The sequence below is a fragment of the Symphodus melops genome, assembly GCF_947650265.1.
Source record: "Symphodus melops genome assembly, chromosome: 2".
Lineage (NCBI taxonomy): Eukaryota > Metazoa > Chordata > Actinopteri > Labriformes > Labridae > Symphodus > Symphodus melops.
The window spans coordinates 18,230,536-18,255,589 of NC_136692.1; the positions used below are offsets into that span (position 1 = coordinate 18,230,536).

Sequence of the window (25,054 nt, forward strand, 5' to 3'; positions counted from 1 at the left end):
TCAACTTTCCGAGAACCTGCAGATTGTGGAACTTCTAGAAACACATGTACTTCTGTAATCTGATGATCTATACCTACAGGACAAGGATGAGGTTAGATTTCTGAGTGGGATCACAATGGCAGTGTTTAGTTTTCATATTATTTTGCATTTAGACTGTGACTTCGCTGACACTGAAACAGCCCATTGACTGATTTTTAACTCTCTTTTGTTATCAATACGATTTAATTCTACTGTACCATCTTTCTATCAGAAAGGACCAGAACTTTTCTGAGTTTACTTATATTTACTGAGGTGAATTTCATGGTCAACAGAACTTACAGGAGACTCCCTAAACTCAGAAAGTAAACTCCCAAAATCAGCCTCTCACCAACTAGGAACAACAAAGCTTTGTCCCTGATCAGCTGATGTAAATAAGGATGTGTGTCCCTGAAAGTGTATACACACAAATGAAATGTATACACACACATTTGGTGTACTTCCTGTTTCGCTGAGTGCAACAGTAAACACGTCGAAGTCCCTGAGCAAATATTACACTTCCAAAAATTCTTAAATTAAACATTATGGTAGAAAAATAACAAAGAAACCCGACAGTAAATATTGTAGACTTTATATCATGTTTTCTCTAAATGACTTGGCATTTTGTGTCAGAATCTGTATTTGAAAGATGAATTCAGCTAAATCTTAGGTATTAAAGTGCTCTATGGAGTCCTTACAGCCAAAGAATGAACATTAAGGAAAACAATTTACAGTCAAATGTGTCTTTACATGAATTCTGTGAAGCGTTGAGCTGCATTCCTGCCTTTGCTCAGTGTTGACATTCCTTGTCACTTCCCCAAACTTCTCAATCTTTACATAGTTTAACATGTTGGCCTCTTTCCAAACAGTCTCTCTCTCTCTCTCTCTCGCTCTCTTTCTCTTTCTCTCTCTCTCTCTCTAGGAAGCCATAGGAACCTGCTCTCTCTGTTAAGGACAGAGTTGACTGGATGACTAAGCGAGAAAAGTATCTGTGAGTGTACCAATGCCCCACCAGAAAACCCCAGATTCCCCAAGTAAAAAAAAAAAGCAATCGTAATTATATATCAACGATTTATAAAAATAGTTTTTGTTAGATCTATTGTGATTATACAGAAATTAAAAGGTTTCATAAATCTGGAGGTAAACAATAATTAATGTCATCTACAGTATAGCAACAGTCGCAGTTTGGCTGTTGTTGACAAAACCAAAACTTTTCACATATAAATCCTTTTCAGAGACTAAAAGATGTTTTTTAAAACTAAGAAAAAATGTGAATTTTGAAAGTTGTCTTTTTTTTTATTTGGGGGGTGGCGAGGTATGTAGTGCTTTAATAACCTAATTGGAAATTATATTAAAAATGATATTTTCAACTTTTTTTCAATGGAATCATTGTTTTTTGTTTCTTGTGACTAATAACTAAATATAGTACCTCAAGAAAGCGTATTGGACTGATCTAAAGTGTGTATGGATCTGTTTTGAGCTCAGCACTATTTAATATGCTCAAGTGGAACATTAAAGGGTTAATCCTGTTATCCATTACTAGAGCATTCGTCTTTGCAGAATTTTAAGCATAAAGCTAGGTGATTAAGCGGACACCTCACAGTCACTGACTGATGTATCTGCTCAGGAAAAAACTAAAGGTTCAACTTCAAACTTGTGACAAACTATGTCCCAATCATACAAGACAAAACACGAGACGTGTGTTTAAGAAAAGCAGCAGAACAGCAGTTCTGTTTTTCTTTGAACAGTAGAGCCAGGCATGCTGGCTCCCTTTGTTTGTGGTCTTTAGGCTAATCTACACTAGAATAGGCTAATCCTCCGTTGGTTTATATAATGACAGGGGCTTCAATCTTCTCATCCAACTGGTTTAAGGAGTGAAAGAGGCATTATATACACTCTTTCAAATGAGTCACAGAGTTGATACATCTAATTCAGGTATTGTTTGATTATGAAGCAAGTATTACTGAATAACTCTCTCTTCTTTTTCCTACAAACAATTTGAGGCCTATTAGGTCCAGCTGTGTTTGTGTGACTACCATGTGAACCAAACAGTCCCTGTGCTTATTAATGGAGGGTCACTACATCCATACATGCATGAGATGCTGTTCATCCTTCTACATCAAATGCACAAATAAATGCTTTTCCTTATATTTCATGATCTGCTGTCTGTTGCCTTCAGGCCAATGTTTATTTTATTTTTTTCACTGAGAACACATATGTGTTGTGAACCATCTGTCTCTGGATTCTTCATGTGCTTCACACTCTGATGCTTTCTGAAGCCTTTATGTTGAGATTGAAGTTTTCAGTGTGAGTGTGACACAATAAGTTCAAGTCTCATGTAAATATGCAGTGGTAGCTTTATTCCAGCGTTTTCTTTTTTTACAACAATAAAATAAATTAAGATTAGATCATATTTACAAACTGAAATACTTATCTGCTCCTTAGATAATGCACAATGATTGTGTTGGCTAAGTTCTCGTCACATTACAGCTAAGCTTACCTCGAGCTCGTTTGAAACAAATGAACTGGTTGTTGATGTCTTCTGGCTCAGGAAATTATAAAATGCAGTTGGCCGGTTGGCTGAAGAACAATAATGTTACTCACAGCCCGGTTTCATTTTTATTTTCCATTACAACACTTCACATTCAGCTAGGTAACTCTTTCATGGCAACGTCCTCTGCTCTGTTTGCATTTGTGCGTGTGTGTGTGTGTGTGTGCGTGTGTGTGTGTGTGTGTGTGTGGGCGCGCGCTAGAAAGGGTTGATGCGGATCCCTGTTCCCAATGGAGAGAAGGGGTTGACTTTAGCCCACATTAGAGCGTCATTCAGAGAGATTGCAGATTTACCATCCTCCAGTAAAAACACCGGGCCCTGCAGATTAAAAAGAAAATGAAAGCCTCAGAAAGTTGTCAAGACAAGTGAGTGTAGACTAGAGGGGTGAAAGGCAAACTCATGTTTGACTCAAGTAGAAGTACAGCTACATGCTACACAAGAGGGTGAAGATAAAAGTACTGATACACTTTTTTTTTTTTTTTTTAAATCTGACATTTTTTTAATATTCTAATGGCTGTTTCTGTGCAAAGTCAATGAAACCTCACGTCATATTTTCGACACGTTAAATTCAAATAATTCTCAACTTAAAATATACAATTTTAGAAATTAACACGTAAACCAGCTGGAAGGGAGAAAGACGAGCTGCACCAAGCGCTCCCTGTCCATTTTTCCTCTTTCATGTACTTTGTCTTCAAACATCTATCATAAACTAAAGCCCGACCGATGAATCGACAGGCCGATAATATCTGCCGATATTGGCACAGCCAGCGACTATTTGTATCGACTAAGTTTATCACAGATATGCAATATCTTACTGGATTTACTTGTCATTCTATGATATTTCATTTAAGAATGGTTGAATTACTCTAGCAGTTGTCTTTTTTGGCAGAGTGTGCTATATCTATTACAACAAGCATTATCACTCTCCAGAGTGTAAAGTAGTGATGGCCAAAGTATCTGTATCTGATTTTGTCCCACAATCTTGATATCATCATGGGTCTCAGAAGTTCCATACCAGCAGGATCCTATTCTGAACAGTTTCTCATGTTATGTCTGTCGAGTTTCATGTTCACAGATAGAAAAGCCAAAAAAAACTCTGCATTAGTACAGTGACAAAAATATTTGTCCCACATTTATAAGAACACACAAAGATAAATAAAATAAACACTCACCTGTATTCTGTGTCCGGTAAAACAGGAGAGCTGAACGTCGGAGTGACTCGGCAGATTGGAGCCCGTCACATAATCAGCGCCACATAAAACTAAATCCTCTGAGAGAGAGAGAGGGGACATGTGTCATTAGTTAAGGGTTACACTCTTCATATATGAAGCAGGTTTATTGTGCGTTTGGAAAAACCCTCCCATCATTTAAAAGAGCCTTCTTCATCATTTATTACAAGTCTGAGTTTTTCATTCTCCTATGAGCCAGGCTGCAGTGTGAGATCCTCTGCTGGATGTGCCGAGGTCCAGGCTAAAAAAACAGTTCATGTAGTTGATCTGCCCTTTGCAAGATGTGAACATTGTTTTTGTCTATATCTGTTATCTCCTCTCTTTGCTCCTACATCCTTTGAAAATAGTCAATTCTCAACCAAAAAAACTTCTCTTGCTTTTGCCATGTTTGTTTTGGCGACAGATGTAAGAGAAGTAATAATGAATAACAAGAGAAGCAAGAAGAGCATTTAGCACCCTCTGCAGGTTAAAATGAGTATCACTAATAAATGTAGTTGTTGACTTGAGAAATGTGTCTATTTGTGTCCTATATTTTACCAGTGAAATATTCACCTTTAACTTTAAATGTCAGTTTGTTGTTCACAGTAGAAATGTCTTTGTGGAGCTCATTATCTGTGTTTTCAAAGTTTTCCTGCAAGTTAAAAACCCAAATACAATAATGATCATACATCATGAAAAGTATTTATTGCAGGATATAAGAGTAAAACTAAAACATGTTTTAATCTATGGTTATAAGAGGAGGGTCTTAGTGAGTGTCAGGAGTCGACCATCAGTCAGAGTTCTCGTCTCCAGACACAAGACTCAGAGAAACATCCAGAACAAACCAAGACTATACTTTCAGGGATCATTTCTTTAGTTGTTGACTTGAGAAATGTGTTTCTAAAGAGTTTGGTCTCGCTGTCCACGATGAAGAGTTCAGATGTTTCTTCAGAGCAGGAAACTGGTGGGAAGATTTAAATTCTTCTTCACTGTTGATGATTGTTCAGAGTTTCTTAAAGACTCTCTGATGGAGGAAACATGATCTGAGTGGACTGTCTTTCTTGTTTGAAATAAAATATTGTCTCTTAGTGATCTTTAGTCATACAGGAACTTTAAAGAAACTTCAGAACAAATTAAAACTATCTCACTGTGAAGGTTGTAGTAGAAACACTATGTTCTATCAAATCCCCTGGTTGAATCAAAAGGATCAAAATGAATGATGTTCTGCTCAGACAGAATCAAAGAATCTGTGGGAGTTTGAAACAAAGTATGAACAAGAAAGAGTTCATGTCTAATCAGTGTCATCATTTAAAACACCGGTGCAGGAGCATCATGATTGATCATGTGGATTTAAAGCAGCAGGTCATGTGACTCAGAGGGGGAGGAGCATCTTTATTCTCATGAACTCTTTAATCTGCTGATAGGACAACAGGACACTGAGGTGACACTTGTCACCAAAATCATAAGTGAGTGTTTGATGCTGAGCTGCACAAACAGCGGCTCAGGTTCACTACTCGACCTTTTGTGAGAAGCTCCAGATGGAGTCATGGACTACAAGAACCACACAGCATGATCACTGCTCTCCTGATGTAATGACTGCAAGTATACTATTGTCATGATACATTGTCAGAAAGTGTGGACAGAGTAATTCATCATTAAGCTGAACACAGTTTAAAACTTTCACAGGTTTTGAAATCAGGTAAGCTGTCCACTCAGATCATGTTTCCTCCATCAGAGAGTCTTTAAGAAACTCTGAACAATCATCAACAGTGAAGAAGAATTTAAACCTTCCCACCAGTTTCCTGCTCTGAAGGAAACATCTGAACTCTTCATCGTGGACAGCGAGACCAAACTCTTTAGAAACACATTTCTCAAGTCAACAACTAAAGAAATGATCCCTGAAAGTATAGTCTTGGTTTGTTCTGGATGTTTCTCTGAGTCTTGCGTCTGGAGACGAGAACTCTGACTGATGGTCGACTCCTGACGCTCACTAAGACCCTCCTCTTATAACCACAGATTAAAACATGTTTTAGTTTTACTCTTATATCCTGCAATAAATACTTTTCATGATGTATGATCATTATTGTATTTGGGTTTTTAACTTGCAGGAAACTTTGAAAACACAGATAACGAGCTCCACAAAGACATTTCTACTGTGAACAACAAACTGACATTTAAAGTTAAAGGTGAATATGTCTGTGGTTATAAGAGGAGGGTCTTAGTGAGCGTCAGGAGTCGACCATCAGTGAGAGTTCTCGTCTCCAGACACAAGACTCAGAGAAACATCCAGAACAAACCAAGACTATACTTTCAGGGATCATTTCTTTAGTTGTTGACTTGAGAAATGTGTTTCTAAAGAGTTTGGTCTCGCTGTCCATGATGAAGAGTTCAGATGTTTCCTTCAGAGCAGGAATCTGGTGGGGAGGTTTAAATTCTTCTTCACTGTTGATGATTGTTCAGAGTTTCTTAAAGACTCTCTGATGGCGGAAACATGATCTGAGTGGACTTTTCAATGTTTACACTAATAACTCTCAATTTTAGACTGTTAAAATGTTTCTCTCGGACGATTGGTTTTGTCTCATATTGCATGATGATGGTGATTGTTTTACACCATTTTAAGCTGAATTATTGAAGTCAATTAATGTATTGATAGATTTGTTTGTCTAAATCAGGGGTGTCAAACTCCAGTCCTGGAGGGCCGGCTTCCTCAGACTGTCAGATGTCTCCCTGCTCGGATGCAGCTGAATCCAATGAGTGACTCGTTATCAGGCTTCTGCAGAGCTTGATGACAGCACATTGGTTTAAAGCAGGTGTGTTAGAGCAAGGAGACATCTAACAGTCTGAGGAAGCCGGCCCTCCAGGACTGGAGTTTGACGTCTGTGGTGAACGTGGATCCTGATCCAAACAACGATCGGCATAAACCACGCCTCTCTATCGGAATGAAATGTCATTCCAAATGAGCCTGATCGGATCAATCCGCTCTGACTGACATGTTTACATGAAGTGTTTTTATTCGGATCAGTCTTTTATTCCAATTATGTGTGTCCATGTAAACAAATCCACTGTGTTGTTTTTGTGAATGATTCTAAGGCAGAGGTGTCAAACTCCAGTCCTGGAGGGCCGGCTTCCTCAGACTGTTAGATGTCTCCCTGCTCGGACGCAGCTGAATCTAATGAGTGACTCGTTATCAGGCTTCTGCAGAGCTTGATGACAACACATTGGTTTAAAGCAGGTGTGTTAGAGCAGGGAGACATCTAACAGTCTGAGGAAGCCGGCCCTCCAGGACTGGAGTTTGACACCTGTGTTCTAAGGGTTCTGTTTAATCAGATCTGACTGTGGTTATCTGTGGTTATAAGAGGAGGGTCTTAGTGAGCGTCAGGAGTCGACCATCAGTCAGAGTTCTCGTCTCCAGACACAAGACTCAGAGAAACATCCAGAACAAACCAAGACTATACTTTCAGGGATCATTTCTTTAGTTGTTGACTTGAGAAATGTGTTTCTAAAGAGTTTGGTCTCGCTGTCCACGATGAAGAGTTCAGATGTTTCCTTCAGAGCAGGAAACTGGTGGGAAGGTTTAAATTCTTCTTCACTGTTGATGATTGTTCAGAGTTTCTTAAAGACTCTCTGATTTAGGAAACATGATCTGAGTGGACTGTCTTTCTTGCTTCAAACAAAGCATTGTCTGATCTCTATCTCACACTGCACCTCCAAATCTGTTTTTCAGCTCATCCAGATAATGTGGTTTGATTTTTTGCCAGTCTGAACACAAGAAGCCACACAAGATACATTTTTTCTAATCTAGTTTAAACCACAGACAGAGGTGGATACAAGTGTGATTATAATCTGATTGCTACATATCCGACTCACTCCGAACGTCTTGGGCGTGTCAATGTGTCTTTTGCGTCACTCTTAAAGCAACACTATGAAAAAATAACGATGTCAGTCCGGCAGGAAGTGAACTTTAATCAGTGAAAAAAACCAGCAAGAATCAAAACAAAGGTAGTAAAACAAGCCTGCGGACAGACTGCTCCATATAAGATTGTTTGCATCAGAAATAATTACACTTTTCTGTCATCCATTTTTCTGTTGTTTTTGCTGGGCGTTACCTGTTACCATAGAAACCAATGTGGCTCAGACCACGTCAATACAGACAGGCAGATCAGAGGCCTATACTACGAAGCGAGTTCGACATACCAGGGTCTCTTTGGGTTATCTGGCTTGACAAACCCTGACATACGAGATCGTGATTATCAGTCCTACGATGCCGGTTATCAACCTGATCCGTCAACCCAGGGTTGCCAAAGCGTGTTCACGTAAAAGGGTCATTTAACTTATCAGTTAGCGTCATTTAACCTATCACAACCATCACCGCGTCTGGTGTCAGCAGATCGTCATATCTACAAAAATTACATTTACAAAAACTAAAAGCCATATTACCGATATAAATACGTTAAGAGAAACAGGCTGCAAAGAGAAACAGCTGCAGTAACAAATGCAGGAAGGACAAAAAAAGGAAAATCTGCGAGTAAAAACTTCAGCTTATATTTGTCCCATCGTTAGTTCACCTTAGAACTGTCTATAAACCGTTTCTTCTCTGAACTGAATGTGTTGCTCTGACTCTTTAAAGTGGAGAGTAAAAAAGGTTTTAGAAGTTGTATGTAAACTGCAGCTCTGACCATCACAAAGAGAGCGACTTTGAGAAATTAAACTTGAATGAATATACAATTCAAAGCCTTAAGAAAATATTCGTAATTGTTCATCTTCAACTAAAATGCTACAGCGCTTTCTTCAGTTTCTGTTGAAGGATATCAGTGAAACATAATCATTAACTAAATGGACAATAGTCTAATGTAAAATCATGCGGGACACATAAAGTGTCCGCCCCCTCTCCATCAGCTCCGGGAGCTCAACGATCTAAAGATCTGATTGGTCAGTGGGCGGAGATTTTCACAGGTTGATCTCTTATCTCCAACATAACCTGCTCCGGAGCAGGTTAGGTGTGCAGCATTAGTTACCGTGGTGATATAAACAGGTAAAAAGTAATCGACCCTCGTAGGACTGAAAACCCAGGGTTAACCCTGAAGTTACCTCGCTAAGCTCAAATCCTGCTTCGTAGTAGAGGCCTCAGATCTGGTCACTTGTAATTTGTAATGTGGACAGTCAGTCAGCTAGATCAGATTCTGATCAGATTTGGGCGGCAGTCTGAACAAAGTCTGTGAGAGTTTGAAACAAAGTACGAACAAGAAAGAGTTCCCAACAAGTGAAACGTCCTCTGGAGAGAGAAGAAGAAGAAGTTCATGTCTAATCAGTGTCATCATTTAAAACACCGGTGCAGAAGCATCATGATTGATCATGTGGATTTAAAGCAGCAGGTCATGTGACTCAGAGGGGGAGGAGCATCTTTATTCTCATGAGGTCTTTAATCTGCTGATAGGACAACAGGACACTGAGGTGACACTTGTTACCAAAATCATAAGAGAGTGTTTGATGCTGAGCTGCACAAACAGCAGCTCATGTTCACTACTCGACCTTTTGTGAGAAGCTCCAGATGGAGTCATGGACTACAAGAACAAAACGGCATGATCACTGCTCTCCTGATGTAATGACTGCAAGTATACTATTGTCATGATACATTGTCAGAAAGTGTGGACAGAGTAATTCATCTTTAAGCTGAACACAGTTTAAGACTTCTACAGGTTTTGAAATCAGGTAAGCTGTCCACTCAGATCATGTTTCCTCCATCAGAGAGTCTTTAAGAAACTCTGAACAATCATCAACAGTGAAGAAGAATTTAAACCTTCCCACCAGTTTCCTGCTCTGAAGGAAACATCTGAACTCTTCATCGTGGACAGCGAGACCAAACTCTTTAGAAACACATTTCTCAAGTCAACAACTAAAGAAATGATCCCTGAAAGTATAGTCTTGGTTTGTTCTGGATGTTTCTCTGAGTCTTGTGTCTGGAGACGAGAACTCTGACTGATGGTCGACTCCTGACACTCACTAAGACCCTCCTCTTATAACCACAGATTAAAACATGTTTTAGTTTTACTCTTATATCCTGCAATAAATACTTTTCATGATGTATGATCATTATTGTATTTGGGTTTTTAACTTGCAGGAAACTTTGAAAACACAGATAATGAGCTCCACAAAGACATTTCTACTGTGAACAACAAATTGACATTTAAAGTTAAAGGTAAATATGTCTGTGGTTATAAGAGGAGGGTCTTAGTGAGCGTCAGGAGTCGACCATCAGTCAGAGTTCTCGTCTCCAGACACAAGACTCAGAGAAACATCCATAACAAACCAAGACTATACTTTCAGGGATCATTTCTTTAGTTGTTGACTTGAGAAATGTGTTTCTAAAGAGTTTGGTCTCGCTGTCCATGATGAAGAGTTCAGATGTTTCCTTCAGAGCAGGAAACTGGTGGGGAGGTTTAAATTCTTCTTCACTGTTGATGATTGTTCAGAGTTTCTTAAAGACTCTCTGATGGAGGAAACATGATCTGAGTGGACTGTCTTTCTTGTTTGAAATAAGATATTGTCTCTTAGTGATCTTTAGTCATACAGGAACTTTAAAGAAAATTCAGAACAAACTAAAACAATCTCACTGTGAAGGTTGTAGTTGTTGGGGTCCAGCCAGAATGACAGAGCTCAGGCTGTGTCGTTTGGAGAACTACAACAAAAGACTCTTTATCCCAGCATGCCTTGCAGGTACTCCCAGAATGCTTTGCCACACCTAACACATAGGTGTGAAGTCTGGGAGGTATAAAGCCGGCCATGCTTCATTGTTCTGCCTCTTTCAAACGTCGTCTGGCGACGTCCGAGGATACCCAACTCTGTTCCTGTTTCCAGCACGCTGCTCTTTGTTTAAAAGTTTTGGCGCGCAGCTGATCCAAAGGCCTTGAAGCACACCGACGTCCTAATTTCCGAGCCTAGATCATCCACTTGAACGCATCTCAGAAGTATAGCGTTCTATTTCTCCCGTATTGAAACGGTATTGAGAGAGACTGGAAGGATTACGTCTCGTTCCGTCCTTTAAAGAAAGGACACCCACGGAGATCACCTCGCTCGACGGAGGACACGACGGCCCTGCTCAACCCCACTGGACACGCACCGCCATCACCTTACAACTGCAGAAAGGCTGCTCCAGGACCTCTTTTCTTCCTTTCATCAACCGTGGACGAAACGGTTTCAAGTGAGGCTTAGCTAGGTCTGGGCAGTTAGATATAGAGAGTGTGTTTAATAACTGAGTTATTATTGTGAAACGGTGATAATATTTGCTTGGTGTTTGACCGATGTGTCTTAGATTTTACCAGAGTAAAATCTCTTTTGTTTCCTTTACTTGTGCCGCTGTGTCCCGTGTGTTTATCTGTGAGCTCCCGCGTCATAACCGGGTAATAGACTCACTATCAGAAAGACTAGTGTGAACGCCGTCTGATACAAATCCGGCCACTAGCTTCTGGTACGTGACGTAACTGTGCTCTGAGTTGTGGTGAGCTCCAGTCCGAGATTGAGCTGTCGAGGTGCGTTGTTTTCTCTCGCTCTCTCGCCTTTACACACACACACCTTTCGGTAAACGCACACACATAGAGACCTGTGGCTTTCCAGACGCTGCTGAAACGTAGATCACGTTCTGTGTCCGCCATCACGTGACCACGCGTGGTCGCCACCATTTTGTCTATCTCTGTCTGTCTGTCCCCCCCCCTTTCTCTCTCTCTCTCTCTCTCACTCTCACACACTCACACACACACACACACACACACACACACACACACACATGTGCCACGCTTGTTTGTTTTGTTTGTTAATTGTAGTTTGGCTTATGATGGTTATTTGTTTGATTGGGTTTCATTGATTTACTTGATGTTGCTTTGTTAAATAAATTCTATTATATCTTAAAAAGTCGTTGTTTGTGATCACTGTGAATTTGCTTTGTGACTTAGGCTGGGTGAAAGGGCTTTGTGTTCGGATTTCACACCTTCAATTAAATACAGATTATTAATTATTAATGATATTGGTATTTAATTAAATAATTTGAGACTGATATTGGTAATATTTTGGTTGTTCCCTGTTTACAGGGTGGTGCCCCGAGGTTTATTAAACGCAGTTTAATACCAATTATTGATTTAGATTAATAATTAAATAAACTTAATTATTAATTTATTTTGACAATCAAATTTTACGTCATAAAACCCAACATAACCGTTGGTCAGATATTCGCTCCTGAAAATCCCCAACATAGTAGAAACACTATGTTCTATCAAACCCCCTGATTGAATCAAAAGGATCAAAATGAATGATGTTCTGCTCAGACAGAATCAAAGAATCTGTGGGAGTTTGAAAGAAAATATGAACAAGAAGAAGTTCATGTCTAATCAGTGTCATCATTTAAAACACCGGTGCAGGAGCATCATGATTGATCATGTGGATTTAAAGCAGCAGGTCATGTGACTCAGAGGGGGAGGAGCATCTTTATTCTCATGAACTCTTTAATCTGCTGATAGGACAACAGGACACTGAGGTGACACTTGTTACCAAAATCATAAGTGAGTGTTTGATGCTGAGCTGCACAAACAGCAGCTCAGGTTCACTACTCGACCTTTTGTGAGAAGCTCCAGATGGAGTCATGGACTACAAGAACAAAACAGCATGAAACACTGCTCTGCTGATGTAAGGACTACAGGTATACTAATGTTATGAGACATTGTCAGAAAGTGTGGACAGAGTAATTCATCATTACGCTGAACACAGTTTAAAACTTTCACAGGTTTTGAAATCAGGTAAGCTGTCCACTCAGATCATGTTTCCTCCATCAGAGAGTCTTTAAGAAACTCTGAACAATCATCAACAGTGAAGAAGAATTTAAATCTTCCCACCAGTTTCCTGCTCTGAAGGAAACATCTGAACTCTTCATCATGGACAGCGAGACCAAACTCTTTAGAAACACATTTCTCAAGTCAACAACTTAAGAAATGATCCCTGAAAGTATAGTCTTGGTTTGTTCTGGATGTTTCTCTGAGTCTTGTGTCTGGAGACGAGAACTCTGACTGATGGTCGACTCCTGACGCTCACTAAGACCCTCCTCTTATAACCACAGATAACCACAGTCAGATCTGATTAAACAGAACCCTTAGAACACAGGTGTCAAACTCCAGTCCTGGAGGGCCGGCTTCCTCAGACTGTTAGATGTCTCCCTGCTCTAACACACCTGCTTTAAACCAATGTGTTGTCATCAAGCTCTGCAGAAGCCTGATAACGAGTCACTCATTGGATTCAGCTGCGTCCAAGCAGGGAGACATCTAACAGTCTGAGGAAGCCGGCCCTCCAGGACTGGAGTTTGACACCCCTGCCTTAGAATCATTCACAGAAACAACACAGTGGCTTTGTTTACATGGACACACATAATTGGAATAAAAGACTGATCCGAATAAAAACACTTCATGTAAACATGTCAGTCAGAGCGGATTGATCCGATCAAGTTCATTTGGAATGACATTTCATTCCGATAGAGAGGCGTGGTTTATGCCGATCGTTGTTTGGATCAGGATCCACGTTCACCACAGACGTCAAACTCCAGTCCTGGAGGGCCTGCTTCCTCAGACTTTTAGATGTCTCCCTGCTCTAACACACCTGCTTTAAACCAATGTGCTGTCATCAAGCTCTGCAGAAGCCTGATAACGAGTCACTCATTGGATTCAGCTGCATCCGAGCAGGGAGACATCTGACAGTCTGAGGAAGCCGGCCCTCCAGGACTGGAGTTTGACACCCCTGATTTAGACAAACAAATCTATCAATACATTAATTGAACTCAGCAATTCAGCTTAAAATGGTGTAAAACAATCACCATCATCATGCAATATGAGACAAAACCAATCGTCCGAGAGAAACATTTTAACAGTCTAAAATTGAGAGTTATTAGTGTGAACATTGAAAAGTCCACTCAGATCATGTTTCCTCCATCAGAGAGTCTTTAAGAAACTCTGAACAATCATCAACAGTGAAGAAGAATTTAAACCTTCCCACCAGTTTCCTGCTCTGAAGGAAACATCTGAACTCTTCATCGTGGACAGCGAGACCAAACTCTTTAGAAACACATTTCTCAAGTCAACAACTAAAGAAATGATCCCTGAAAGTATAGTCTTGGTTTGTTCTGGATGTTTCTCTGAGTCTTGCGTCTGGAGACGAGAACTCTGACTGATGGTCGACTCCTGACGCTCACTAAGACCCTCCTCTTATAACCACAGATTAAAACATGTTTTAGTTTTACTCTTATATCCTGCAATAAATACTTTTCATGACGTATGATCATTATTGTATTTGGGTTTTTAACTTGCAGGAAACTTTGAAAACACAGATAATGAGCTCCACAAAGACATTTATACTGTGAACAACAAACTGACATTTAAAGTTAAAGGTGAATATGTCTGTGGTTATAAGAGGAGGGTCTTAGTGAGCGTCAGGAGTTGACCATCAGTCAGAGTTCTCGTCTCCAGAGACAAGACTCAGAGAAACATCCAGAACAAACCAAGACTATACTTTCAGGGATCATTTCTTTAGTTGTTGACTTGAGAAATGTGTTTCTAAAGAGTTTGGTCTCGCTGTCCATGATGAAGAGTTCAGATGTTTCCTTCAGAGCAGGAAACTGGTGGGAAGGTTTAAATTCTTCTTCACTGTTGATGACTGTTCAGAGTTTCTTAAAGACTCTCTGATGGAGGAAACATGATCTGAGTGGACTGTCTTTCTTGTTTGAAATAAAATGTTGCCTCTTAATGTTCTTCGGTCATATGGGAACTTCAAAAAAACTTCAGAAGAAATTAAAACTATCTCACTGTGAAGGTTGTAGTAGAAACACTATGTTCTATCAAACCCCCTGGTTGAATCAAAATGAACGATGTTCTGCTCAGACAGAATCTAAGCGTCTGTGAGAGTTTGAAACAGAGTACGAACAAGAAGAAGTTCATGTCTAATCAGTGTCATCATTTAAAACACCGGTGCAGGAGCATCATGATTGATCATGTGGATTTAAAGCAGCAGGTCATGTGACTCAGAGGGGGAGGAGCATCTTTATTCTCATGAGGTCTTTAATCTGCTGATAGGACAACAGGACACTGAGGTGACACTTGTTACCAAAATCATAAGTGAGTGTTTGATGCTGAGCTGCACAAACAGCAGCTCAGGTTCACTACTCGACTTTTTGTGAGAAGCTCCAGATGGAGTCATGGACTACAAGAACAAAACGGCATGAAACACTGCTCTCCTGATGTAAGGACTACAGGTATACTAATGTTATGAGACATTGTCAGAAAGTGTGGACAGAGTAATTCATCATTAAGCTGAACACAGTTTAAAACTTTCACAGGTTTTGAAATCAGGTAAGCTGTCCACTCAGATCATGTTTCCTCCATCAGAGAGTCTTTAAGAAACTCTGAACAATCATCAACAGTGAAGAAGAATTTAAATCTTCCCACCAGTTTCCTGCTCTGAAGGAAACATCTGAACTCTTCATCGTGGACAGCGAGACCAAACTCTTTAGAAACACATTTCTCAAGTCAACAACTAAAGAAATGATCCCTGAAAGTATAGTCTTGGTTTGTTCTGGATGTTTCTCTGAGTCTTGTGTCTGGAGACGAGAACTCTGACTGATGGTCGACTCCTGACGCTCACTAAGACCCTCCTCTTATAACCACAGACATATTCACCTTTAACTTTAAATGTCAGTTTGTTGTTCACAGTAGAAATGTCTTTGTGGAGCTCATTATCTGTGTTTTCAAAGTTTTCCTGCAAGTTAAAAACCCAAATACAATAATGATCATACATCATGAAAAGTATTTATTGCAGGATATAAGAGTAAAACTAAAACATGTTTTAATCTATGGTTATAAGAGGAGGGTCTTAGTGAGCGTCAGGAGTTGACCATCAGTCAGAGTTCTCGTCTCCAGACACAAGACTCAGAGAAAAATCCAGAACAAACCAAGACTATACTTTCAGGGATCATTTCTTTAGTTGTTGACTTGAGAAATGTGTTTCTAAAGAGTTTGGTCTCGCTGTCCACGATGAAGAGTTCAGATGTTTTCTTCAGAGCAGGAAACTGGTGGGAAGGTTTAAATTCTTCCTCACTGTTGATGATTGTTCAGAGTTTCTTAAAGACTCTCTGATGGAGGAAACATGATCTGAGTGGGTTATACAATGTTTAAACTAATAACTCCAGATTTTAGACTGTCAAAATGATTTTCCCTGATGATTGGTTTTGTTTTGTGTTGCATGATGATAACGATTGTTTCACATCAATTTAAACTAAATTACTGAGGTCAATCAATGCATTGATACATTTGTTTGTCTAAATCACAGGTGTCAAACTCCAGTCCTGGAGTGCCGGCTTCCTCAGACTGTTAGATGTCTCCCTGCTCTAACACACCTGCTTTAAACCAATGTGCTGTCATCAATCTCTGCAGAAGCCTGATAACGAGTCACTCATTGGATTCAGCTGCGTCCGAGCAGGGAGACATTTAACAGTCTGAGGAAGCCGGCCCTCCAGGACTGGAGTTTGACACCTGTGGTCTAAATCAAGCATAGTGAACAAGCTTTATTTTTAAGAGTTTCGTACTGATTCACAATTCAGACTCAGTCATTAAGGATGGTCTATAAAAGAGCCGTTTTGAGCTTTGTGGCTTCAGTAGACATCATCTTGGGAGTGTGGTGGTGGATTGACTGACACCTCCTTTTTCTACACTCAGCAGTGTTTCTAACTGGCTACGTTTACATGCACAATTTCTTCAATCTGATTGAAATTATTCTGACGAGGGATTTCGATTTCACTGTTTCCATGGACGCTAAATAAAATGATCTGATTATGCTGTGAGGTCATGCATCAGCATTTATTCAGAATAAACCATTCTGACATGTGCAGACTGGTCCCACCTGTCATATCTGCAGGAAACGTCAGAAGTAGAAGCTACATTTCTCCCTGGGTTTGTAAACAATCATCACAAATAACCCGTAAAAGCTTACAACAACTCTGCTGTTTTACATCCTGAACATGGGAGATATATTTCCTCATAGTTTAAAAAATAATGCAAACTTTGTAATATATGTACCTGTCGGACATTGGAACCTTTTCCAGCAACTTTTTTACTTTTTAACGTGCTATAGTTCATGTTCTCATGGTTTGACTGTCTTAACGTGATCTTATTGGTTAGATTATTGAATTAAACTACTGGCATTAATGATAAACACAATAAATGTGAATGAGAAGCTGTCACGTGTTGACATGATTTTAAAATCAGGATGCATTAGTTCTTCTTAGTTCTGTGTTCACTTTTATTCCTTTAACATTATTATTTGTCTCACGCAACAACATTGATGTCATATGAATGAATAGTTTATAATGAATGCTGATATCAGAGATGTTACTGTAACTATCACTCCAAAGTGGAATAATGTAATAATGTTATATTTGTATAAAATAAGGTTGCATGAAATTGTATCTATAAAAGTGATGAATAAGATATATTTATAAAATACAAATATGATCCAAACAACAAGTTGGGGCGTCATGGAGTTCACTGATCATGAGTGGAGGCTAGACTTTCAAATGACACGCCGATCATTGATGAAGTTCTTCACTCTGATCATAGACTTTAAACGTTAGGCTCTGATGAAGAGGTCTGATGGAAAGACGCCACTTTACCGGGTCAGACATACGCAGTCAGGCAGACATGATTAGATCGAGTGTGAACGTGGATCCTGATCCGAACAACGATCGGCATAAACCACCCCTCCCTGTCGGAATGAAATGTCATTCCAAATGAGCCTGATCGGATCAATCTGCTCTGACTGACATGTTTACATGAAGTGTTTTTATTCGGATCTGTCTTTGATTCCAATTATGTGTGTCCATGTAAACAAAGCCACTGTGTTGTTTCTGTGAATGATTCTAAGGGCTCTGTTTAATCAGATCTGACTAACATATCATGGGTCAGAAAAAGTACAAATGAGTTTGTTGAACTTTAAATAGAAATCCTTAAAAACATCATTTCATTTCATGCAGTGAGGGTTACTGGCAATATAATATCTTATCAACATGCTGCCAATGTGAATTTAAGATATTTTAATTAAGCCTTCAGAAAACAAAAGAACCATTAATTATCTAACACTACACAGCTCCACTCAGATTGAATCTCTGAACAATCATCAACAGTGAAGAAGAATGTAAGTCTTCCCACCACCAGTAAAGTGTCGCCTCAGTGTCCTGTTGTCCCATCAGGAGATAAAAGAGTTCATGAGAATAAAGATGCTCCTCCCCCTCTGAGTCACATGACCTGCTGCTTTAAATCCACATGATCAATCATGATGCTCCTGCACCGGTGTTTTAAATGATGACACTGATTAGACATGAACTTCTTCTTGTTCATATTTTCTTTCAAACTCTCACAGACTTTGTTCAGACTGCCGCCCAAATCTGATCAGAATCTGATCTAACTGACTGACTGTCCACATTACAAATTACAAGTGATCAGATCTGATCTGCCTGTCCGTATTGACGTGGTCTGAGCCACATTGGTTTCTATGGTAACAGGTAACGCCCAGCAAAAACAACAGAAAAATGGATGACAGAAAAGTGTGATTATTTCTGATTTAAACAATCTTATATGGAGCAGTCTGTCCGCAGGCTTGTTTTACTACCTTTGTTTTGATTCTTGCTGGTTTTTTTCACTGATTAAAGTTCACTTCCAGCCGGACTGACATCATTATTTTTTCATAGTGTTACTTTAAGAGTGACACAGAAGACACATTGACACGCCCGAGACGTTTGAACTGAGTCAGACATGTAGCAATCAGATTAAAATCACACTTGTATCCACCTCTGTCTGTGGTTTAAACTAGATTAGAAAAAATGTATCTCATTCTGGCTTTTTGTGTTCAGACTGGCAAAGAATAAAACCACATACTATCTGAATGAGCTGAAAACCAGATTTGGAGATGCAGTGTGAGATAGAGATCAGACAATGCTTTGTTTGAAACAAGTAAGACAGTCCACTCAGATCATGTTTCCTCCATCAGAGAGCCTTTAAGAAACTCTGAACAATCATCAACAGTGAAGAAGAATTTAAACCTTCCCACCAGTTTCCTGCTCTGAAGGAAACATCTGAACTCTTCATCATGGACAGCGAGACCAAACTCTTTAGAAACACATTTCTCAAGTCAACAACTAAAGAAATGATCCCTGAAAGTATAGTCTTGGTTTGTTCTGGATGTTTCTCTGAGTCTTGTGTCTGGAGACGAGAACTCTCACTGATGGTCGACTCCTGACGCTCACTAAGACCCTCCTCTTATAACCACAGACATATTCACCTTTAACTTTAAATGTCAGTTTGTTGTTCACAGTAGAAATGTCTTTGTGGAGCTCATTATCTGTGTTTTCAAAGTTTCCTGCAAGTTAAAAACCCAAATACAATAATGATCATACATCATGAAAAGTATTTATTGCAGGATATAAGAGTAAAACTAAAACATGTTTTAATCTGTGGTTATAAGAGGAGGGTCTTAGTGAGCGTCAGGAGTCGACCATCAGTCAGAGTTCTCGTCTCCAGACACAAGACTCAGAGAAACATCCAGAACAAACCAAGACTATACTTTCAGGGATCATTTCTTTAGTTGTTGACTTGAGAAATGTGTTTCTAAAGAGTTTGGTCTCGCTGTCCACGATGAAGAGTTCAGATGTTTCCTTCAGAGCAGGAAACTGGTGGGAAGGTTTAAATTCTTCCTCACTGTTGATGATTGTTCAGAGTTTCTTAAAGACTCTCTGATGGAGGAAACATGATCTGAGTGGCCTTTTCTATGAATCTTTCCTGTTAAAATTATTCTCTCTGATGACTGGTGTACTCCTGTGTTGCATGATGATCAATTTAAGATGAATTACTGAGGTCAATTAACGTATTGATACATTTGTTTGTCTAAATCACAGGTGTCAAACTCCAGTCCTGGAGGGCCGGCTTCCTCAGACTGCTAGATGTCTCCCTGCTCTAACACACCTCCTTTAAACCAATGTGTTGTCATCAATCTCTGCAGAAGCCTGATAACGAGTCACTCATTGGATTCAGCTGCGTCCAAGCAGGGAGACATCTAACAGTCTGAGGAAGCCGGCCCTCCAGGACTGGAGTTTGACACCTCTGCCTTAGAATCATTCACAAAAACAACACAGTGGATTTGTTTACATGGACACACATAATTGGAATAAAAGACTGATCCGAATAAAAACACTTCATGTAAACATGTCAGTCAGAGCAGAATGATCCGATCAGGCTCATTTGGAATGACATTTCATTCTGATAGAGAGGCGTAGTCTATGCCGATCGTTGTTTGGATCAGGATCCACGTTCACCACAGACGTCAAACTCCAGTCCTGGAGGGCCTGCTTCCTCAGACTTTTAGATGTCTCCCTGCTCTAACACACCTGCTTTAAACCAATGTGCTGTCATCAAGCTCTGCAGAAGCCTGATAACGAGTCACTCATTGGATTCAGCTGCATCTGAGCAGGGAGACATCTAACAGTCTGAGGAAGCCGGCCCTCCAGGACTGGAGTTTGACACCCCTGATTTAGACAAACAAATCTATCAATACATTAATTGAACTCAGCAATTCAGCTTAAAATGGTGTAAAACAATCACCATCATCATGCAATATGAGACAAAACCTATCGTCCGAGAGAAACATTTTAACAGTCTAAAATTGAGAGTTATTAGTGTAAACATTGAAAAGTCCACTCAGATCATGTTTCCTCCTTCAGAGAATCTTTAAGAAACTCTGAACAATCATCAACAGTGAAGAAGAATTTAAACCTTCCCACCAGTTTCCTGCTCTGAAGGAAACATCTGAACTCTTCATCGTGGACAGCGAGACCAAACTCTTTAGAAACACATTTCTCAAGTCAACAACTAAAGAAATGATCCCTGAAAGTATAGTCTTGGTTTGTTCTGGATGTTTCTCTGAGTCTTGTCTCTGGAGACGAGAACTCTGACTGATGGTCGACTCCTGACGCTCACTAAGACCCTCCTCAAGTGTTAGTTCAGAATGATTTCTGTCATTTATTTTAAACGTAAGTTTTAGTTCAAACGGATTGTATGTTAAAACATTTACAATAAAAATGTAACTCTTGTTTGTGTCCTTAAATTTAAAGACCGTTTTGAAAGCTGAAACTTAATTACAAGTGAAACTGATATTCTATGGTTTAAAAAATTTATATTTTTTAGTTGACGCCAGCTGAGGTCTACGGCAGAACGTTTCATACACTTCATGAGCGGCAGTAACTCAGTCCGTAGGAACTTGGGTTGGGAACGGGAGGGTCGATGTGGACCAAAAACATGGAAGTTAGTCTGGTAGTTGGAGACGTGCCAGATCACTTCTCGAGCACTGCCAAATCCCATACCAGCTCAGGAGCTGCTTCAAGTGGGGGGCAACCGCCGCACTCTGTCATCTCTCCATTAATGCATGTCCACAGGTCCTGTTTGTGCATGTGTGTGATTCAGGCCTGTGTGTGTCAGAAGCATGTCTCTACAATAACAGAGTGCGAACCACAATTTCCCCCTCGGGGATTAGTAAAGTGTATAAAAATAAAAAACAAAAATGAGCAGTTTTTAATTCCCCTGAACTCCCCTGAAACACCTTGAAAGGAAATGTCGTATTTACCAGAGTCTGCAGGCTGGATTCTCCTCTCGAGGCAGCTGAACTCGTCTCTCTGAGTGTCTGATGGAGGACTGCTGAAAACACACACAAGTATCAACAACAATCTACTGTTTCTCTTTTCCTACTCTTCCTCTGTAGCCCCTCCCACTCCATGTTTTTATTTCCATCCTATTTCAGAATGAACTTTTCTCCCACTATTAGAACGTTCTGAGTTGAAAAAGACAAAATACATCCTATCAAGGTTATCCACCCTTTAAATGTCCGTTTTTTGACTTGTCAGTAGCTTAAGCAAAAAGATATGTGAGCATTAATGTCCATGTGTTAAATACGTTAAGTAGGACGCCAAGCACAAAGACGAGTTCTGACGGGGCGTAAATGTGACACAGCTTCAGCAGGTAAGCAGACATAAAGGAGTCAATAACTGAATAGCTCATGTTAAATCAACAGAGAGGGAAAGAGAGATGGTGAAAAGGATTAATGGTTTACTACAGTTCGGCGTGTGTCTGTGTGTGCTTCCTGCAATAAGTGCCGCTCTGTCACACATGGCAACCTGACACATCAGTCAGACTGTGGTGCATCATGAATAACAAGTCATAAATGTGGGGACTGAATCCATTCTGACGGCGGTCTGTCAGACACTCGTGTTGTCAGACGACACTGATTCTAACCACACTTCCCCACATGATCCTCCGTTCAAATTGTGTCACGAGACATCAGAAGTGTTTTTATCTTCTGTTTCCTGATCTGTCAGTCAAGCAGCTGCAAGAACAACTTTGTCCTCATGACAACACTAACTCTACATTTGGACGATGGAGCCCTTCTGATATTGAAAGTCTCAGGTCCCAAATGTGAACGTCACAGAAGCATGATGGTGGGACCAAGTTGTCATATCTGCAGGTAGTGGAGAAGGCGTAACAGGATCACCGTAGGATGGCGGAGCCAGAGTTGTGTGTGTGTGTGTGTGTGTGTGTGTGTGCATGTTTGTGCGTGGAGCAGAGAGAGCGTGGAGCTTATGTTGTGGCAGTTAAGTGTCTGAAGACTGCACTGCAGTGGGCAGAGGTATGTTTGTATATATAGATGTGTGTGTAAACACTCTTTCTGTTTGCTCTTCCTCTTCCTCAGGTCAGCTCTCATTTCTCAGCGCCATAATGCAGCCTCCGCTTTTAGCTCCATAGACCACAGGGCGCCCACTGTCCAGTGATCACTGTCCTTTTGTTTCTGCACTTTCCTTTGAACACAGACTATTCCATCATATCTGTGATTCTCAAACATACATGTTAAATAGGATGTTAACATTGGATGATGGTAACTAATGTGTTATTGATTACGTTTTTCAGTATCGCCTGACGTCTTTCTGAATGTTCACTCTTTACTGTCTTTGGAGGTGCTTATAAATCAGGCTACAGTGTTGAGACAAAAAAAAGGACAGATTCTCAACAGCTACATGACTCCTAACCTGACACTCGGCTGGATTACTGTAATGCTTTGTATGTGGGGGTTAGTGGGTCCTCCATCGCCCGTCTCCAGATGGTACAAAATGCGGCTGCACGTCTTTTAACTGGCACTCGTAAATATGACCACATTACCCCCATTTTAGCCTCCCTCCACTGGTTGCCTGTGCATTTTAGGATCCATTTTAAAATTCTTTTATTTGCTTTTAAATCCCTAAATGGTCTTGCCCCGCCCTACCTCTCTGAGCTTCTACACTCGTACACACCGTCCCGCACCCTCAGGTCAGCTGATCAGCTGCTCCTGAGGGTGCCCAAAACTAAACGGAAGCTCAGAGGGGACCGTGCGTTTTCTGTAGCGGCTCCTAAACTTTGGAACGACCTTCCTCTCCCCCTTAAACAGGCCTCTTCTCTGTCTGTTTTTAAATCGTGTCTTAAAACCCATCTCTTCTCCCTGGCCTTTGTCACCGAGTAAGATGATTTTATTTATTTTATGTATTTTACTTATTTTATAGCATTTTTATATCTTTTAAATTATTGTGTACTGTGTATTATGCCTTTTTTAACTTTTGTTTTATTGTACAGCACTTTGGTCAGCTGTGGTTGTTTTAAAGTGCTTAATTAAATAAAGTTGGATTGGATTGGATTGACACACAGCAGGAGAAGCAGGATTACAACATTTGAGCTTCACAGCCTGGGCGTGGCGACTAGAGAACGTGGCTCATCGCTCAAAAACAGCGTGGAGTGCTGATCACTTCTTCGTCCTTCTTTATTTAAAGCCAAAAGAGGAGACGGAAATTTAGAAATGTCCCCATCCTGCTCTTCAAACTTGTTGTCAGTCTTTAAGGCTGAGGTTTTTTTTTGTGCGTGTATTTTCCAGAGGATCCGACTTCATTCAGTTGTAATAAAGCTTGTCTTTGTGTTGACGTGTGCGTCCGTGTAACCTACTTGCTGTGACTTTGAGTGCACGCCCTCCAGGCATCGAGCTCCACAGACAGCTGCTCGATCTTCAGAGGAACACTCACCTCCCTCCTCTTCAACAACTGACTGAGAAACAGAGAAGAGAAAAAACACTGAAGCTGGACTCAAGCAGTTTAAACCTTATTATTACAATTAACCAAGTAAAGAAACACTGAATGAGCAGTTTGGCGTCAAATTATCGCAGCAAAAACCGCCGAGAAAATGACTCCGGCGACTCTCTTCCTGTGTCACAGCTCCTTCATATTTGGCTTTCCTCGTCTTGTTTGTGCAGACTCATTTTCTATCGAACCCTCCAGATCCCAGTGGTATGGTATAACGTTGCTGCAGTTGTGTGTCTACCTGGTGTATTCATAGAGAGCAGGTACGATGGTAGAGTACTGTCGTCTTATAGCCAGCAGGCCTCCAATATAACCACACAGGATCAACAGCTCACTGCGGGATCTATGCACACAAACACACACACACATATATATATATATATACACACCACAAATACAGTCTGACATTTTGTCTCAGCAGATAAAAGGAAAATGATCACAGAAGTTGTTCATGAAGATTGGATAATTGAGTAAGAAATGTTCTCACTGTGTTAACTTGGCCATAATAAGGCGGTCTGTTCTGATGTAACTCAGCAGATCCAGGATGGGCTGAACACCGTCCACCGTCCAATCAGATCCTGTCAGCTGCTCTGGTGAGGAGGAAGAAATAAAGAGTATTTCCAGTTGATGAGATATCAGATGTATTTGTGGCTTTAGTGTTTTACTTATTCATCAGCGCTGCCTTTTAAATTGGGAACATGACTTACTGTCAGGTTCAGACTTTGTCACTCCTTCCCACAAAAACCTCATCTTACACCCAACAATGTCCTCACAGCTTTGTTTGGTACAGACTGTACACTTTGACACGAAGCACAGTCAGCACAAGTAGCACTCATCTAAGTGCACACAGGGAGAGTTTAAAGGCTCGGGTTGGTGTGCTAGTTCTTTATTTAATTAAATTAAGGATCCCTACATGTGGGGTCATATTTTTAACAGAGTGAAACCAAAAAACTGTTGTTTCTTTGCTCTTGTCAAAGCCGCCTTACTTCACTGACAAATCCTGCAGTCATTAAAGCCTGCAGAACTCGTGACCCGCTGATCTTATCCAGAGTGTCTGGGGACTTTTTC

At 40.3% G+C, this 25,054-nt stretch overlaps 1 protein-coding gene across 1 annotated transcript in view; it reads right to left on the reverse strand.

Moving 5' to 3' along the window:
• Nucleotides 1–2,354: 2,354 nt before the first annotated feature.
• wdr17 (WD repeat domain 17) overlaps nucleotides 2,355–25,054 on the reverse strand; it is a 44,005-nt gene continuing 21,305 nt past the window's right edge. Inside the window, exons 27-32 of the mRNA XM_079337996.1 lie at nucleotides 24,474–24,576; nucleotides 24,228–24,329; nucleotides 23,856–23,954; nucleotides 21,463–21,533; nucleotides 3,739–3,836; nucleotides 2,355–2,884 (exon numbers count right to left, since the gene is read on the reverse strand). Of these exons, the coding sequence (XP_079194122.1) occupies nucleotides 2,765–2,884; nucleotides 3,739–3,836; nucleotides 21,463–21,533; nucleotides 23,856–23,954; nucleotides 24,228–24,329; nucleotides 24,474–24,576 (593 nt within the window). The 3' untranslated portion in view covers nucleotides 2,355–2,764. The remainder of the gene's footprint in view (nucleotides 2,885–3,738; nucleotides 3,837–21,462; nucleotides 21,534–23,855; nucleotides 23,955–24,227; nucleotides 24,330–24,473; nucleotides 24,577–25,054) is intronic.